The following is a 20130-nucleotide window of genomic DNA, read 5'->3' as shown; positions in this document are numbered from 1 at the left end:
GCACCAAAATTAGCTGGATTATATATTACACCTTTTGGAAAAACTTGAGATAACACAACACCCACTAATGGCTTTACAAATGAAGGAAAGACAAACATTCTTGCTCACGCTGCAATAAAAAGTGGATGAATAGCTTAAAGGGACAAACAGTGAGCGGGGAGATGTCACAGTGGAGCTGACAGAGAACAGGAAACTGAGGAACGAGGTGATTGTGAAATGTAGAAACAGAGTAGGAGGGAGGGATGGACCGATCTCCCTATTTTCGACCAGTCCTGATGAGGGTGGACTTTGTTCTTCTCTGGCACAGCCGGTCAAGAGCTGAGTGAATACGTTACCTGGTCCAGCAGTTTATAAGTCATCCCCTTAAACCTCACTGGAGAAGGAGAGAGGGAGAGAAGGAACGGGGAGAAGGGATGAATGAGAAGCAAAGTGAGAAAGAAGCAACAGGAGAACAAACAGAGGTGTGAAAAGAACAAAAAGAACCAACAGAGTGGAGAAAAGCTTTGGGTTTTTCCCAGCATCGCTACAACATATTTATAACATTTATAGCACTGTGGTCCAGCAGCTGCTGTGATGTGGATGGAAACAAAAGCAGAGGTGGAAGAGGCCAGCAGGAGTCGTGCCAGCCTCAGCCGGCGTGTGTTGAGCAGCCTGCTGTTGTGTACTGGGGACATGATGCACTTGAATGAGTACATGCAGGGTAGGACGACTCCACGCTGCTACATCCTGAATTTTGTCTTACTTCTAATCTTTGAAGTATAAAATGGCATGACCTTTTTAAAAATGTATTTCAAAAAAATGCATTATTCATCTAGTCCCTTCATAATGTGATTAATGACAGAACGTTTTGAATAGAGGTAGTTCTCAAACACTTGAAATGTGTTAAACTGCCATAATCATACATAAATGACTCTGAAATGCTTGTATTGCCATTAAAAATGCAGATGTAATCATTACACAACTCCCAGGGTTAATGCTGTTGCACATAGAATATAATTATCATTAAAATCCCATTTTGATTCTTTTATAAAGTCCTCAATTGGCATCAAGAAATCCAACTGAGAACAAGTTTTGTGCTGCAGTTTGCTTCTTTAGTTCCACTTTTTCAGGAATTTGTGAAAAACAAAACTGGAAATATTAATCATCTCAACATTGCTATAAAGTGTGGTTTTCAGAGTCCATGTTTTTCTTCCTGTCCTCAGACAAGTCATTTGTGCTGCAGCTGGCAGTGTGGGGCCTGAGAGGGGTGACCAGAGTGATTCTAGCCAACAACCCGCTGAGCGGCGCTCTCATCCTGGCTGCATTGTACTGGGCTTCCCCCTGGCAGGGTCTGCTGGGAACTCTGGGTATACTGGTCTCTACACTAACAGCTGTTGTCATGGGACAAGACAGGTGGACGGATATGAACAACTACACACAAATAGTATATAGGCTCAAAAATGCACTCAATTATTTGTCCATTTGTAATTATCTAGGTATTTATATAAGCACACAACATAAAAAATGTCCCTTTTAAACAATCGAACCCTCATTAAAAACACAAGCCTATAATTTACTCTGCCCGTATGACTAAAGTTGATTCAGGCCACTACTTGAAATTCGTGAGAAGAACAGCTCCATGACCAAAGCCCTGTGTGCACCTACAACCACCGTTTAGCAATTCTTATTTCAGTCCCTGTCCCAATATTTACGCCACACACAGTATAATATGCCAATAGGCAACCTTGTTTTACTGCATTAAAAAATAATTCCAGCTGACTTGGGGCCACCAATGTTTTTTGTCTGACATTTTGAACATATTTAGTGTGACCCTAGGGCCTTTTCTCATTAAAACTGAACAACTGGTTTCATGAGGACCCATAAAAAGCTATGCTAATGAGTGTTTTGGTCATGAAAACAAAAAACATTTTTTTGATCTTAATGTACATCGCTGTGCAGTAATGTTGCCTTCTTTTGTCTTCTAAATAGAAAAAGCAAGACGTAATAATATGTGTATCTCCCTGTTCGGTGTGGGGATGTGTGTGTATGTGTTTAGCGCTGAGGTGTCAGGAGGTCTCCATGGTTTTAACGGCATGTTGGTGTCTCTGCTGATGGGAGTGTTTAGCTCGGCTGGGGACTGGTACTGGTGGCTGCTGCTGCCTGTCTGCTTGGGGTCAGCTACGTGGTGAGACACACACGCGCGCGCGCACACACACACAACTCGACAGTCATGGCAGGCCCCACAACTCCTCCAAACTAAATGAATAAGTAGGTCATTTTACACTGGGTTCCCTAAACCACCTGACCTGGGCCTTTCAAAATTACATATGACCATGACAAAAAAATGATTCATCTAACTGTTTTCTGAATAAATTCGTGGTATTTTGGGCCACGGTGGTTGTGAGTCACTGTTAGAAACAGTGGGATCCGCTCCTGTCTCCAAGGGCACCAAAAGACACTATTCCTATAGTTTGTCAACTTTCAAATATTAAGACCTTTTACACAGAGTTCAAGACTTATAGCTAAAGAAAATATGTCAGCAGATCTCTTCTCACTACAGATTGTCATCGTTCTCCCTCCAGTTCACTTGCACTTGTAAAATCGATGCGAAAGTGAGCCCATTTTGGAAGGGCTCTGCATTCATTCTGCATTTGAAACACACCTGTCTGTACAAATTAAGTTTGCACATTTCATTGCAACATGTAAGTAACGTCCATTTTATTAAATATAATCGGTCCATCCACTCTTTTGTCCCCCTTCCCTTTCTTCAGTGTCTTTCTGTTCAGTGGTCTCTCCTCAGTGTTGGACCGCTGGGACTTGCCGGTAGCTGTGTTTCCCTTCAACATCATCATCATCCTCTACCTCCTTTGTACCGGCCAAGACAATCCCTATTTTCCGCAATACCCGGCTGTGCCACCAGGGGTGCTGGGGCCTAATGACACCAAACTCGTTGCAGTGGAGGTAAGGAAGCAAGCTACCGTTGATTAAATGTTTGTGCGGGGGCTAAGTCAAGAAAAAGTCGATGCTTGTAAGCTGCCTCACATCTCAGATGGCAGAGTTTGGTTTACTTCACCGAGAGCATTTTCCTACTTTTTTCTTAAATTGGTATAACCACTGGTCTGTTTACAGGGCTAATGACCTGTACTGCATTATACAGAGAGGTGTTCGCTTTATTTAGCCTATCCTCATTGATATAAATGGTGTGGACAAAATCACAGACCACCATTGAAAAACCTTATGACATAACTGTACTGAAATACTAAAAGAAGAAGACAGTTTTTATTAAGTAACTCTAAAAGCTCTATAAAGAACGTTATATACCGTATGTTAAATATTTTTTGGCAGTTATATATATACAAAAAACCCCCCCGCCTTATTCCATTTATAAATCAAGCACTATTGATGCAACTTCAGTACAATCATTTCATTGTGTATTTCAGTGGTCTTCCAATTATTGTTAACGCCACTGGTGCCAAACAATGCGTGAGAGTGCCAGATTTAAATTTGAAAACATGGATAACTCCCTGATTTTCATACCCCAGGTGCACCTTGCCCAGTGCAAAGAGGATGTTTTAGCATGTATGGAAAAGGTGCACTGGGAGAATTTCATTATAGTACTTCTAGAGGTAAAATGGGGGGTTGTTTGGATCCAGTGCAGATCAAGGCCAACCTGTTTAATGATGCCATGAGTCTGGGCCATCTTCTGACAGGAAACTAATATTCTCATCAAAGATGTACTGCAAGTGTAAATAGTAAGCAGCTGAAATATGCTGCCAAGGGCAAATAATGTCTAGTTTTGTTATTGATTCATGATTTGCTAGTCCAGCAGCCACTACATTTTGGCACACAATTTTCACAAAAACCCACAAAGAATGACCTTGTTACCATGTATAAATAACATATATGGTGCATTCATTTAAATAAAAAATTTGGTCTATTGTTTTGCCTACATTTCAAATCATATGTGCATCAAGTCACTGCAACAAAATTTTAAACTGGAGAGAGAGGAGAGTAGAGGAAGTCACAAAATTATCCAAATCCAGTCTCTTCTGTGAGTTAGAATGTAATGGTGAATGACCATTGACCTTATTGTACATAAGGTTGTGTTTGGATTAAGCTGTTTATAAAATCTATTTTGCATCCTATTCACGGCATATAGCAACACTCAAATCTCACCAGTAGCTTAGTTTGTCAGCTGATGACTTCAACAGCTGAAAAACTATTTTTAAAATCATGTCTGAACAGCAGTAAATTATTGCATGGTTATTTGACGTAAGTGTTTGCCTTGGTTCTCCTCAATCATAGTTACTTTTCCTAGTGTCAGCTCCGATGGGAGGGAGAGCACGCTTCGAGGCTCAATTTACATTTTTACTTCATCAGCATTTCAAACAGCAAGCTTCCATCATGAGGCTATCTGTCAGAGTAACATTTGCATTGATGTTTAAACAGAGGCAGCCCATTAAGTCACATGATGAGAACAACAGGCTCAGTTCATCAATAGTCTCAAAGGGAAACGTTAGATTACATAATGAAGCAAGAATACAAAAAGGCAAAAACCAAGCTGAAATAAGGCCAGCGTTTTCCTCTGTGCGGTTGCCACGTTGCAGTCCAGTCTCAAGGCAGATCAAGTTACTGATAGGAGCACAATATGCATAAGATCAGCCAGCGATGACTCCCCAGTTACTTAGCAACAGTCACTGATGGAGCTCCTGTTAGGAAATTATAATCAGCCCAAACTGTTTTAATTAACAATTCTGGTGACTGAAACTCACGGTGGAGGTGCATTCAAGACACTGTGTTTTTCATATTTCGTTCACTTTCTGTGGACTGAGATTGTGTATAATATTTAGAACTGTGATGGACGAGGTAGCTGAAGATTAAATATCATGAGTTTCAGTCAGATTTACGGAATGGAAAAATTGAACGGGAGTTTATGGGCAGCTGTTACCTTGGTAACCTAAGGAAGGAAAAAAAAACAACAAACAATAACAATAAGACCTTAAAGCCTAAATTCCTGTGCTACTGAAAGTCCTGACGAGACCTTGGCAAAAGAATCCAGACTCCCGCCACCTGCTGCACTGGGCTTTTGATCTCTGTGAGCCAGCTGGCATCTCAGTGCTTAAAGAGCGACTGAATTTTAATCTTCATGCTTTTGTTTGGAAATAGGCAGAACGGATTATGTGATCCGAATCGGAAAAGCTCAATCTTCTTCCAAATGTAATGAGAGTAAAGAAAGATAGAGAAATCTGTGTTTGTGTATTGACAACTTATGGTTTGACTGTATGAGCTGATTAAATGGATAACAAAACTCCATTCACAGATACAACAAACTATAGAAAGTCCTATGAACGTATGCACATATACAAATATATTTAAAAAACATCATTACACAATATATATTATGAGCATAACACATTGTATGAAAAATATTGTATTATATCCAATACATGAGATAATTTAAAGCTGCACCAATCAATATTTTCATATTAACAATGGCTCAGATAAGTATGTGTAATGTGGTAGAGGTCACTCATTGTAGAAAAGTATCACCCAACTCTGCTGTTCCCCTCAGCCCCTCATAGTTATAAGCCAAGTGAATACTGGCTTTGTACTTTTCTGGTCACCAGAGACATGACTCCAAATGAATGCTAATGTTGCTCCTTGTCTGCTGGATGTGTAAATGAAAATTGCTAACGCATTCACCACATTAACTCTAAAGGGTGCTCCGCTGCCCCCAAGTGGCCAAAAAAATCAAACGAATGTCTTTTACGATGACAAACTCCCGCATTATGCTATAAAGTATACACCCAAAATGACCCTTTCCACACAAGGCTGACCTTAAAAGAACATCTGCATTTTGCAGAGAGGAAACAAAAACCGTAAACGGTAACAAGATACAAATGTGGTACCTGAGAGAACAAAGAGAAATAAAAAATACAGCATTTTAGAACATCATCTGAGATGTGCCAGTGGTCTAGGACCACCTAACCGCCATGTCCCGAGTTCAGTTCCACCCCGAGACCCTTGCTGCATCAAGGCTGAATGTAAAATTCATTACATTCATCCACTACATTAGCCTGACTGTAGATGTAAATGATCATACTTATTATATGGTGACAAAACACCTTTTCTGTGTCTCCAGTATGACCTTGCTTCAGTGTTTTTTCCTGGAAAAACCCTCTTGAAACATAACACTGAAGACACGTCACTAGACGTATAAGAGGGCTTCTCAGTGTGAAACTATCCGACAAAGACAATTGACTGAAGTGGTTGGGTTTATTTAGAATATGGCGATTGTGTGTGTTAGAAGAGAAGGATGTTGTATAGTGTATTTCTGCATACAATGATCTGCAAACTGACTGTGAAGTTGTGCAAACTAGATTAGCTACGCTGACTAAACCCTCTAAGCGCTGATAGGTGTCCTGAATATAGAGCCAAGATTTACACAGGATTCTATTAACAAGCATCATATCCCGTGGCAAAGTATGTCCCTCACGCTAAATAATTACTTTCCACAAGTTTCAGCCCTTCCACCTGAGATTATTTCTCTCTCTTCATATTTCTTACTCTATTTCAGAGTCTCTCCCTCATTTCTAACCCCTCCTTCAATCTCTTTTTCTTTCTTTTTAAAATTCCAAATTTTTTCCTTCCTGTTTCCCTCCCTCTGTCTGTCTCTCGCCTTGTAAATGATATCTCTTTCATGTTATTAATTCCCTTTGGTTTGTTACTTGGGAGATCTGAAACCTCTAAATCTTACTTTTATCTCTGATAATCCTCTCCCCAGTCTCTATCCATCTCTCTGCTCTGCTACGCAAATGGCTTTCCTCCTCCTCCTTCCTCTTCTTCCTCCATCACTTCTTCAATCGTCTCTGTCTTTTTTTTAATCCCTTTTCAGTTTACAATAAACAACTATCTAACCACATTTTCAAGGACAACATAACAGAGTCATAGATTTTTTTCTGTTATAGTCCTTGTGACACAATCTCACCCCCCCATTCACCTCTCTCTTTCCTCCTCCTCTTCTCTCTCTATTCTCCCCTTTTCATCCCATGTTACTTCTCTATTGCTCTCCTCCTTCCTTTTCCTCCACCCATCTTCATTTCCTCCCTCCTTCTCTTTCCCATGGTTCTCTCTGGAGATGACGATGACGTCAGTCCTATTTATATTTAATGTCTTGAGCTTTCACTCTGCTGAGGATGGCGCTCCGGCTGCACTACCGCAGCAGCGTATTTAATCTTACTGCACACAAACACGCACATCCATACGCACACGTACAAGCACAGAATCGTGCAGGCACGCTCAAACGGTTGGTGGTGAGGCAGCGATATAATTGAAGACCATTTATGACTTGTAAATAAAGGCAGGTGCACCCATCACGTCGCCATGGAAACTTCTCACCGAGAGTTGGGAATGCAGCATATGTGTGTGTAAGAGTGTGTGTGTATTTAACTGGGTGATTTCACATATGTTGTCATGTTTTTGCGAGTGTGTCTCTTCTCTTGGGATTTCATAATTGCATATAAGACTTGTGTATAATCATGATGCATCTCAAGCCCTTTATTATTAAATGGTGCCTCTCTTTTCTGACAGATTGTATCCAGCATGTAAAGGTCGATAACATCCTCTCTAGCACCAAATCAATCAGTACAGGTACCACCCAGTGTTGTGTGAGCTCTCCAGTGCTTTTCACATTGTATATATTAATAAGTGTGTGTGCATACACCCGGATAACTACATATTTAAATTCTCTGATTACACTATCCTGAATTTACTGTACAGACACAATGATATATCACCCTACTAATCTGAAATGGAGAATTTTGTACATTGGTGTGATGTTAACCACCTCATTTTGAATGTGAAGAAAACTGAAAAGACGGTGTATGACTGTGCGATTATCCACAACACTCTCATTAATCAGGTGTGCTCCTATAAGTAGCCTGGCGTTTACCTGGCAAGCCCATGTTGACAGCCTATGCTGCAGGCTACAGCAGAGGTTGCACTCTTTGAGAAGGCTCAGAGTGTATGGGATTAACCAGAAATGTATTTATCTGTTCTACTTGGCAGTGTTGGAAAGCCCAAACAGGTACTGGATACAGGCATGGTATGATAACCTCCCAGTACAGTTCAAATCTAGGCTGGCTCGTCTTATTCAGACCGCCATGAAAGTTACAGGGAAGATAGAATACCAGTCCCTTCAATCTATATAGGAACAGTCCGTGCTAGGAGAGAATGCTCACTGATCCATCCCAGGTCCTCCACTCTGAGTACAAGCTTTTACATTCAGACAGACGATATAGAGTAGCCAAGTGGCGACTCAATAATTTTAAAAACTCATTTATGCCTTCTACTATCAACATGTTAAATAGTAAGGACATTGTATGAGCCATAGAGGCCATAGTCCCCAAAGTGAGTTTTTTGGGATTGACGGGTTGTGAAATATGTTGTTTTTAAGTTTTTACTAACGGCACTTGAATGTATGTACATATGAATACTAGTATCTGGGTGTCTTGTCACATAGCTACATAATCTGTATGTAAAATGTAGAATGACATTTGTTAAATGCAGCAACACCAGCCCAAATATTTCCCTAAGGGGACAGTATATCATATCGCATGGTATGGCATTGTATTGTATTGTATTGTATCTTATCGTATGTGCAATATGCTTCATAGTGTGATCTCCTTTCCAAATCCGCCTCCATTTTCTGACTCCTTTCTCTTGACCATGCAGGTGATACGTGGCATACCTCTTGGTGTGGGTCAGATCTTTGCCTGTGGAGCCCTGGGGCCCTCCCTCCTCATCCTGGGAGCCGTTCTGCTCTATTCACCCCTGCTGGCCATCCACGGTCTGCTGGGATCAGCAGTTGGCACGTTGGCTGGTGAGTCTCAATCCGTGTGTTCATGTGTCTGCGTGGGAGGAGTGGGAGAGTAAGTAAAAGGGGGAATATTATTGGATTCATTTGTGGTAATGTAATACAAGCCAACACCTGGTTACTTTTTAACATTTGTTTTACATAGGTTGCAACCCTGACCTCATACCTGGCTACAGTTGGTGTTGTTTTTAGGTTGAACTAATCAGGGATTAAGTTTCACATTGAGATTTCATTAGTGTCTATGGGCACCACACATTTCTCAGTGCTAGCATCGCACTTAGGTAGGTCGTCTTAGGTATCATTACATCCAGGGAAACTACTAGTTGTATGGAGCACTACTCATCCTGTGAACATTCATGTAATACAATGTCTTCTGGGGCTCTGAAGGGGCTTTGTGAAGTTTGACAAAATAACCCCTAATGATGTCGTCAGGGTTATCTCAGCTTGGGCTCAGAGACAACATTTATAACAAGAAGCTTCCAACAAATTTCTGTGCATGGAGTTTGAAAGATGTTGCTTTAACCATGTAGGAAGGGTCTAACAAAAATATTGTATGGGGTTGCATTATGTGGAGGTAGGATCCAGGATTTTTAGAGCTTGACCCAGAACCCCCTAGTATTTTTGAGGATACACCCCCCGTTCTGTCTTTAATGTCTCTTGTGAGTTCCCCAACTTGGAAATCCATCTATTATCTACAACCATTTACCTTTTGTATGGTCGCGGGGGGTTATAGTCTATCCCAACTGAGTTTGGGTGAGAAGCAAGGTATTACCATTTAGACGGACAAACGTTCACATTCATATTCACACCATCCAAATAGCCTGCATGTCTTGTCTCATGGACTGTGGAGGAAAACCAGGAGGAAATTGTGCAGGCATGTTGAGAACATTCAAACTCCAAACAATATTGCAATTTAGATGTACAATAGTAAATGGCTGGAGCACCTTTTACAAGCACAATATATAATCTGACAGTTAAATCACATCAATTCATATTGTTTACATTTACTTTACTAATTCCTCGAGTCATTTGTTATACTGTACTGCTTAGCAGTGGGAAATTATTATTGGCTGCAGATGACAAAAATAAAAGCATAAAAGCATACAATACTTTACCATGCCTTATTTTGTTACTGAAACCATGTACTATGTTCATTTAGAAAACCATCAGTCAGGACCTCAAATAGATCGCAGGATTAGCTGCCTGCATGGCAGATGTTAAATTACAGTACGTTTTACCGAGGTTAAAATCGGGTGAGGTTTATGAATCCCTTTGGCAATAAGACAAAATGTCAACAGCACATTTAAATATGAAGCTGTAAGACAGGCAGCAGCAGCCTGTGGGCGGCTGCTCAGCTCCAAAAGAAACACAGCAATTAGCCAGGGTGCTGATAACCACCGGCTTATATTGAAACACGCAGGCCTGTAGCTACGTATGCCTTTTACATCTGCCTCACTGTGACTATTCAGGGAGTTAGAGAGAGCGAAAGAGAGAAACAGAATAAGAGATGCTGAGAATTTAAAACTTTAGTCCCCTGCTTCCGTCTTCTGCTATAAGTACAATACAGTGTCCTAAAATACTTTGGTGTGGATGCGTGTTTGTGCATGTGTTTAAAGCTATGAGTCATACTGTAAAATAACAGAGGGGTGGGAGTGAGCTCATACATACACACACTTGGACAAACTTCTGGACCGATGCTTACAGCGGTGGGAACACACACGCACGCTGCTGCAGTAAAAACAACAGTGTGACGAGAAAATGATCAAAGCGATGCGGCCGTAATGAGATTGTGTAGGCAACAGAGCCGAAAGGAGTAAGGCTGGAGACACTTGATACTTTTCTTACTGTCAACAAATCCCATAAAAAGATCAAAACTAATTATGATTGGAACCTAGTCTGACAAAGCTTGTTCTTCTGTGCAACAGAACTCCACAAACTATTAAGAACAAATCAATAAGCCCCACTGTTGGACTGCGTGTTCCTTCATTATGATAAACATTTGCACTGTTGTTTATTTGGAGTCAATCACACACACAGTCTTGCTGTATATACTCATTAGAGTACCAAATGTATATTAATCCACAGTTACAATTGTCCCCAAGAAATGGACTGTTTACTCCTGTTTGAGTAACATTTATTAAAAACTACAGCCTCAAAAATATAAAGGGAATTTTCTTGTGTTTATCCCCCTTTTTTACCTCTGTGTTTCCTCTCATTTAATAATACTTTAGGTCTCTTTATTCTTTCTTTTTGTCTTGTAGTTGCTTCTTATATTGTTACTCTTGTTAGTGTCACTTTTTGTTAGGACAGTTTTCAAACTTTGTTTGGTAGAATGTGATGAGCAAGTTCATTATCACTTTTGTTGGTGGTCATAAGCAGAATATGGAAATTTGATGTACAGTATGGTGTATCTTTTTCCATGGAGTTCGGTAGCCCTGAATAAATGTAAATGCACTAAAACACACCCACGCACAGAAACAAATGAAGCCGCAGTACAGAGTGGGAAAGTTAAAAGTGTGAATAGGTGCTACAAGGTCAGATTCAAAACTTAATCCTGTCTGGGGAAAAGAAGGATCAGTGTCAGGAGACAAAGAAAAAAGTGTCAGATGGAGAGGAGAGAAAAGAGATGAAGAGCCGAGGAGGAAAAAAAAACGGGGGGCATAAATTGAGTGAAAGAGAAAAAGCTGCATCAGAGAAAGATGCTAATAAATGCAACAGAGAAGAAAGAGGACTCCAAGAATGAGCAAAAGATCTGAAAATGTTTGTGTGCCAAGGGTATTGTTGACACCGTCTTTTTTAACAGTCTCCCCCCCAGATACTCCTTCCTTTTCATGAAAGAGAAGGTGGGGGTGTGCATGTGTCATGTGTTTGTGTGGGTGTCTGTTTGCGTGTGTGTGTGTGTGTGTGTGTGTGTGTGTGTGTGTGTGTGTGTGTGTGTGTGTGCGTGCGTGTGTGTGTGTGTGTGCGTGTGTGTGTGTGTGTGTGTGTGTGTGTGTGTAATGTCAGCGTCATCACCATCCCCACTGTTAACTGATAACTGACAAGAACTCATAATTTTTGCGTAAAGCCTGTCCCCAATCACCCCCAGTCCGTGATTGTCCAATCACAGCTTAGCAACCCTAATCAGGCACAGCAAGCCTGTCAAGATTTGGACTTCTTCACATGCTGCAATGGTGTGCAAGGCCCTCTAATAAAAGATACTCAGTATCTCACAGTTTGGAGGGTGGTGTCTTTTCTAATCACCTTCTAACGTTAGAAAGAATAACTGTCATTATTTTTATTCATAATACTCTACAATAATAACTATCTCTCTGCTTGAATACAAGAGCAGTGCTGCTTCTTTATCTCCATGTCTTCTAAATAATTTACTTTGTTTAAATACATTACATATTTAAGACCTTTTTATAAGCTTCTTGGTTTGAAATAAATCGGCTGGAAAAATTAAAATGGCAGCTGGAGTTTTCACCCAACCCACAGAGGATTAGCGTTAGCATTAACTGACACTTTGCACAACATTTACCATTATCCTCGTTGTTACCGGTGTCATTTTCCTCATGTCATCATCATCCTCTTCATCCTTAGCTATATGCCTCCCCTCACTGTCATAAGTTTCAATGGTTTATTATTTTCATCATTATTTCCATTATTAATCTCTATATTATAATCAATACTTCTGTCATTTTCATTTGACATCACCATCATTTTCCATTGTCTCCACCGAAAACACTGTTGCCACCATTGTTTTCATTCACCACTAAAGAATATCATTGCTGGAGTCACCCGTCTTATTCCTCCACACCTTTGGTGCTGTTGTTATTGGTTTATCTTTTTTTTCTTTCAAAGATAAAGCTAAGGTGAGAGACCAAATGTGGGCAGACAGTAAATGTTTGGAGATGTGTGTATGACGACAGGCGGGTAGCTCTCTATGAGTAATCAGCTTCATCACCTTAATTCCTGCTTTGCCTGCGAAAAGGAGCGAGAATGACGGCGAGATACAGCAACGTGGGTCAGACTGAGAGAGGAAAGAGACATGAAATGTGAGGCCATATTTAGAGCTATCACTCAAAGCATTGTGGTGTCAACTATTCCCACAAGGGGTTTCCGGAGGAGGGGATCACGGGCTGTATGTAGGCCAGAGCCTCTACCTTCTGCTGCATTCATGTCGCGGGAGAATAATTGTAGAAATGCTTCAAAGAGGGATCAGAATCGGGAGGTAAGAGGAAGTGAGGCAGTTAAAGAAGTCAACTGGGGTTCACTGCTTAAGTCTGAGACTTTTAAGTAGCTTTATGTTTATGATGTGAAACCCCACATAAAAGGCATTTTCAAGTAAAAATCTCACATCTGCCATCACTGGTTTGACAAACTGTCTGCAGCATCAGACAGGAGAGAAGTAAAAAAAGCAGGGGGCTCTCGGTCAGCCACTGCAAGCTGAAAGTAAATATTTTTTTAGGAGGGTATTTGTCTATGATCTGTATTACAGTAATGTCGTAAACCATAGGGAATGCGATTTTCTTTTTGCTATTGGCAGAGTTATTTTCAAAACTGTACACTAATAGTCTTTGAGTCAGACCTCTGGGTGTTACATAACAGGCCTTAAGAGGAGCTACTGTCTGTATACAGTCTGGGGCATGAATGAGAATTCCTTCTAAATGACTGAACTGAACAATTTGAACTGTCTATTTAGAAAAGTTATCCATGCTAGCGTGGATCTAGGGATGGCTATGCCGTTCGATCATTTGATCAGTCTGTCAACCACTTTTGTCCAAACTGACTCTATCTCAAAAACTATTGACTAGTTTGTCGTGAAATTTTGTACAATTATTCATGGTCCATTAAGGAGGAATCTTACTGACGTTGACTTTTCATCTACAGCCACCATGAGGTTGACCTTTGTGGTTTTGAGTAAAATGTCTCGATAACTATTGAGTAAGTTAACACGAAATCTGGTACAGACCTTCAGAAGGAATTTTATTTATTTTAGACATCCCCTGAGTTTCCTTCTAGTGCCATCATCAGGTCAAAATTTAATTTTTTTTTTAAATAATTTGGTTTATGACCAAATACCTGCAAAACTATCTACATGCCCATCAGCCTCAGCTGTACATTGTTTTAAGTTGTAATTAGCAAATGTTAGCGTGCTAAAATGGTAAACTAAATGGTGGTATTGTCATTGCAATGGTGTTAGAACACTGATTTTAGCACTTTAGCATATTAGCAAGGATTTAACTTCTAAAAAGAGCGGAGAATTTCATTGACCTAATGGTAATCCTAGTAGGATAAAATACAGAAATTCTTGGCACGCATTATTAAAAGCAGTAAAAGCATTCACAGAGAAAGAGAGTTACAGAAATAGGCCAATACAACATCTGAAATGAGGCTATTAACTACAGAAATGTTGATGTAAATAGAGACTTATCACACACACAAAGCAGTGCAACACTTAAAATTCTGAAATGGTGAGCAACAAACAGTTCCCTCTACAGCTCATTTTGCTGATATCTGGACAGTGTTAACAAATGGGCCCTCATCCATTTAGCTGCATCTACAAACAGTTTTCCCCTCGCAGGCATCAAAGGACACAATGATGGATTTACCGGCTGAATGAAGAGCAAAGGCCCAAATGCAAAGTTAGCCATTACCCACTCACACCACAGGAGATATTATGTACAGTTCATTTCAGTGTTTCATTCCAACCTATTACACTGTCCTCCATTTAGTCCGCAGCCAGTCACTGTGGTGTGATGCAGGCAGCCACTGGAGGAGAGGAGAGGATATATTGGGCTTCATATGATGAAGAGCTCTCTGACTCATTCTATTAGCATAGACAACATCATACTGGGAGAGATTCACGAACAAACATACACACAGACACACACACATAGTAGAAAAACAGTAAAAATTTTAGTATCCTCTGGGGCCTCCCGCCCACATTGCCATTAGTCTTTAATGACACCCTTACACGGGGAGGAAACAACTAGACCAGAGGGATGTGATGAAGGGAGTTAGGAAGCAAGTAAGGGAACGAGGGAAGTACCGTGAGGGAGAAACAAAGGGAAATGGTGACAATGAACAACAGAAGGACGGCGAGCTGGATAATGAAGTGTGGAATGAGGAAGCGACGAGATGAGTGCGGAGGGAATTGGAGCATTTAAAGACCGCAGGAGGGGTAGCTGTGAAAGAGGAGTGGAAAGAGGGAGAGGATGGCAGAGTAGCCCACCAGACACACAGAGTGAGGAGGCAGTACTGGGGTGTGGTCAGTCTGCTTCAGGACCAGACTGCTAAACTGCAGCCCACAATGCCTGGTAATAAGGAAATCAATCATGGCACAGCCTGAGGATCATTTATCTACCGAAGAGCTTCCAAAATTTACAGTTACTGCAGATGAACTCTTTGGAAAATCCTGCAGTATTAATACAGGGAAGATGCAGGGTGGAGCAGCTGCAGCAAAGGCCAGTGTGACAGGACTGCTTCTGTAAAATGATCACAAAATTTTAGTCCCCCAAGTGGAAATGTGTTCATATGACAATGGAAACAGACTAAGGAGCAAAGGACAATTCCTTCCCACTCCCCCAGGAGCACATTCCGCTGTCTGCATGCTGCATGTGTGCGTAAATAATATATGTAGCTAGAGCAAATGGAGGATTAGAGGGTCACTCTTCTCCGCAGTCAGACAGTGTTCAGTAGTTTTTTATTATATTACTCTTACCCAGGAAGGTAAAAATACACAATTTATGCTGAAAGGTTCATGCTCCCACAGACATAAGTGCGGTATACATCAATGAAACAGTCAGTGAGCAGGTTTAAGGCTCATTCCTTTCCACAGCTGAACAGTGGCAGCCGATTATGAACCTGGGTGGGGCAACAGGGCTGACGGCCTCTGCTTACACACACACCGCAGGTTTGTGTCCATGTACAGCTGAATGCAATGCAACTCTGGAATGAACACGTTTTGCTGATCAGAATGCTTTGTTTGCTCATGCCATATGCAACCAATGGAAATTAAGTCAGAAAGACGAAAGCATTAACCTCCTGTCGAAACGGGACAAAATTTGAGCAAGAGTTCAGATTAACATCAGGATACGGAAAAGAAGAACTGAATTAAATATACTTACAAATGTAAATATTTAAGCATCGTGCTTTCTGATTCTGATTGAAGCTTGATGGCCTTTGCAGCTGAACTCAGTAGCCTAGTCTTGCTGATTCTGATTCCCTGTCACATGTGGGTTGAAGGACACGGTGCAGGTACTGCTGAAAGCCAGCAGAGTAAAGGACAGTGCTTCTGGACTCGCCGAGATGTATTAGGGTCAACGTGCCCCCCTGTGCAGTCTGCTTATAGCTTCAGCATCACAGTGGGGCGTTTGTTTAGAATGGACGCGAGTCAGAGTTGAGACACTGACCTCATGCTCATCCACCTACCGCATCAATACTCTGCAGCGAAACGACTGGATGATGGAATCAGGACTTAAGAATGTAAATGTGTAAGTGAATGTGAATGTGTAACTCCAGCTCACTGGAGGCAGGCAGGGTCCTTGTTATCATTTCCCCTTGGCCTGGCCCTACTTGCCATCGTTACTTTGCTGAACACAAATGGTCTGTTCCAAACTGGGAAAATCACAAATATAACAGACAAAGGGGCCAACTTAGCAATGATGGTACATAATATCCCATAAACACTCCAAAGACCTGCAGACAACAGAATGATGTTTTTAGCAAGTATTAAAAATATCCTCCATGTTGGATCAGATACCTGTATCCCTCCTATGTAAATATGGGGCAATAAAAAAGGAAAATCAAGAAATGTCCTTATTAGGTTACACACAAATAAATACAGCTATGAAGGCAACCATACAACAGTATGTGCCTACCACCACCACATGGATAATTCTAGTACTGCAGATTCAGCAGGACATAATTATGATCTGTGTGTTTGTGTGTTTGTATTTGCGTGTGTGTGTGTGTGTGTGTGTGTGTGTGTGTGTGTGTGTGTGTGTGTGTGTGTGTGTGTGTGTGTGTGTGCGCGCGTGTGTGTGGCAGGTTTATCCGTGGCGGTGTGTCATGATTCTCTGTACTCAGGTCTGTCAGGGTTTAATGGAGCTCTGGGCTGCATGGCTATCGGAGGACTCTTCTTCACCTTCAGCTGGAGGACCCACCTCTTTGCCATTGCCAGCGGTGAAAAAAAACAACACACACGCACACGCACACCCACAAACACACACACACACACACACACACACACACACACACACACACACACACACACACACACACACACCCCCAGACACAGGTGTTATTTGTTGTTCCAAGTGCATAATGACAGTGTTAGTAGCAAATATAACTGTGTAGTATTCTTAACTATAAAACGTGGGGGGTTTTTTTTTAAAGGTTTTTGACAGAAAAACAAGAATTGTATGATCATTATTTTCAGGGTTTTAAAAAATAAAAAAAAAAGTTTCTACTTCAGATGAGTTGGCCTTATTTTTATTTGGCAGTATTACTGTACTCAGCCACTGGAGGGATACAGAGAAAATCAAGCTCCATCAACATGCTCTGTCCATGGTTCTGAAACATTCCACTTCAGTCGCTCTTGTTGTCTCTGTCCAGCGGATTCAAATAATCACATCTTTCTCTTTATCTCTGAAAAAGTCAAAGCCATTTTCATTCTCTCTCTTTCTGTTAATCTTGACTTTAATTTAACTGAACGCCCACAAACAGATATCAAATGCAATGCACTGCATGTCAAATGGACAATAATAGGAAAGGGTTGGGAGCAATGCTAAGCCCTCACCTTTTTAAATCCTTCAACCTTCAGCCATGGCCCTCAAAACTTCCTTTACAATTTCAACAGGTCCCTTTGAACTTTACTGCATTGAATGTTACTATTCTGTGTACTTTTTGGGGAAGAACTTGTTTCACATCTTACCAGACTTTGTGATGCATCATGTTGTGAGTTTATTTAATTTGCCTGAGCCCTTCCAGGCAGCAAGATGTCGCTTACTGCACCGTTGCTCCTCCCAGTAAATCATGAACTCATTCTTCTGCTGAATCAACCACATGCTGAATCTGAGTCATTCCTTCTGAAGGAGGGAAAGGGCTCTTTTTTGTAAACGGGGAGTACTGGGTCCTACAGCCTGGTTAAACTCAGCGGTGCTACTAAAAACAGCTAGTAGGTAAAATAAAACAAATTAGCTTATTCAGCCCATTCGTTTTACTCTACATTCTTTGCATCTCTCTACTTATCTAAACCCATCTTCACATCTTTTTACAATGTCTCTGTGCTGAATGGCTGTAATGCAGAGATGAGGTTAAAAATTTTGTCAATTCAAAGCCTGATTGAATTGATCTATTTAGACTGGGCTTTCCTGTCTCCCTCTCTACTTCTGCTCTCACTCTTGACAACAGACAAATTCACAAAATTACATGTGCACACATACACACAACACATCTGAAAATGCAGCTGGAGCACCATGGACATGAATACTTACCAGTTTTGCAGGGAGCTAATCTATTCATATTAGGCAAATTGGTCTCAGACCAACTGCAGCCAACCTCTGTCTGTTCATCCCACTGTATGTACATCAGCAACCTGGGAAAAGATACAGAGTGAGTGTGTGGAGGATATATTTAGCCTAAATCTCCTCTCCTCTGCCTGCAGCCTTCCTCTCTGCATATGCTGACATCGCTCTCAGGAATCTGCTGGGAACTGTAAGTACACACACTTTAAGCCATGTGTGTATGAAGCTCCAACACATTTTTTCCATTTCTTTTTTTTTTTTTTTTTTCCATTTCACACACTGAAGAGGTCTGGTCCATTTTGTTTTGTGGATTCTTGCTTTCATTAACTAGCACAGTCTTGTGCAAGAAATAAAACACTTGGGAAAAACATTGGTTACCATACAGTGGACCCCCCCCCCCCAAATAATTTACTTGTCCTTCATATGTCAAACATCCAAAAAATATAACATGTATCCTCCAGCAATGCATAAAACCAAATGAAAAGAAAAAAAACACCAGCTACAATATTATATGAACTTTTACATACCCTCAAACAACACATTTATGTGAAAAACGCCACACGCCCTGACACACTTTTATGCACTGGAGCACTGCGGTTGTTCAAGCAGGCACCGAAGTCCTGCATGACCTGCCTTCTGCAGTAAAACCCCCTCCATCTCCTCAGCCTCCTTTAGTATTAGCATTAGGTGTGGTTGCAGGATACGTATTCTCTGTGGTTGTGTTCATCAGATATTGTGTATCTCAAGCTTGCTAAGATTCGCTCCAGAGCAGCACATGAGCATCCACACCGCAAAAGAACAATGAATGTCATGTTGAAATAAATGGTTAAACTTGAAGAGTCCTGTCTAAATTGGCATCAAAAACCTAACAGGAATATTGGGTTAATGCTAGAACTCTAAACTCTTTGCACATATATAGTACAGAGCATATACATTTACATACGTATAAATTGTACTTGGACCTTTTGAGTCACTTCACTCATTTTTATTCATTGTTATTCTCTCTGCCTAGGTGGGTCTCCCAGCATGCAGTTGGGCAGCTACTCTGATAGCCACACTGATGTTGCTGCTGACCGGCAGTTTAGCAGCATACCGCATCCCTATTGGTCAAGTTATGGCCCCTGAACACAACCTGCGCTCTCGCAGCCAATGGGCAGCTGGGAACAATGCCGAGCAAGAAAGCACTGATGTGTAGTGCTAGGAAACACACACACACACACACACACACACACACACACACACACACACACACACACACACACACACACACACACACGTACACAGATTGCTGTGCACCATTTTATCAAAGCCTTACAAGTGACTTAAAAAAAGTTGATTCAACAATTTGAGGAAGCCCTCACTACCTTTTGTCCACAAGGTGGCAACGTGTGCTCAGCAAGAAAATGTTTCTGAAGCATCTCAACCTTGTTATGTAAGGCCCTGTATTCAGACCCACCCCTTTCTATTAAATGTCAAATCTTCGACCACGTATTGTGCACGTTTTTGCCATCGGTTTTATTGCAGTATGTGTTTCCGTGCTTTGCATCAGTTACCCAGCTTTTTATTGTGTATTGTATTCCCTGCCATGATACACGTAAAAGCCAAAAGACAACCAAGTTAAAGGGAAAGAAAACATCTTTTAATTGGCATGAAATCAACAAGTCAGTTCAATAAAATCATTAATTGTTAAAATGACAGTTTTACTGTTATTATTAAAAACACGGAATGATTTCTACAGAAATTATTTGTAACCCTTCATTACCC

General features: G+C 41.0%; 1 protein-coding gene across 1 annotated transcript; it reads left to right on the top strand.

Moving 5' to 3' along the window:
* The first annotated feature begins 573 nt into the window (after positions 1–573).
* Positions 574–19561, top strand: si:dkey-183c6.7 (urea transporter 2). The gene is made up of 8 exons (XM_040141346.1): positions 574–700; positions 1203–1392; positions 2036–2164; positions 2751–2940; positions 8713–8860; positions 16889–17023; positions 18507–18556; positions 19379–19561. The coding sequence occupies exons 1-8, from the start codon at positions 574–576 to the stop codon at positions 19559–19561; spliced, it is 1152 nt and encodes a 383-aa protein (XP_039997280.1).
* Positions 19562–20130: the final 569 nt, after the last annotated feature.

This window comes from Xiphias gladius, chromosome 12 (assembly GCF_016859285.1).
Source record: "Xiphias gladius isolate SHS-SW01 ecotype Sanya breed wild chromosome 12, ASM1685928v1, whole genome shotgun sequence".
NCBI lineage: Eukaryota > Metazoa > Chordata > Actinopteri > Istiophoriformes > Xiphiidae > Xiphias > Xiphias gladius.
This window is presented reverse-complemented; position numbering and strand designations above follow the sequence as displayed.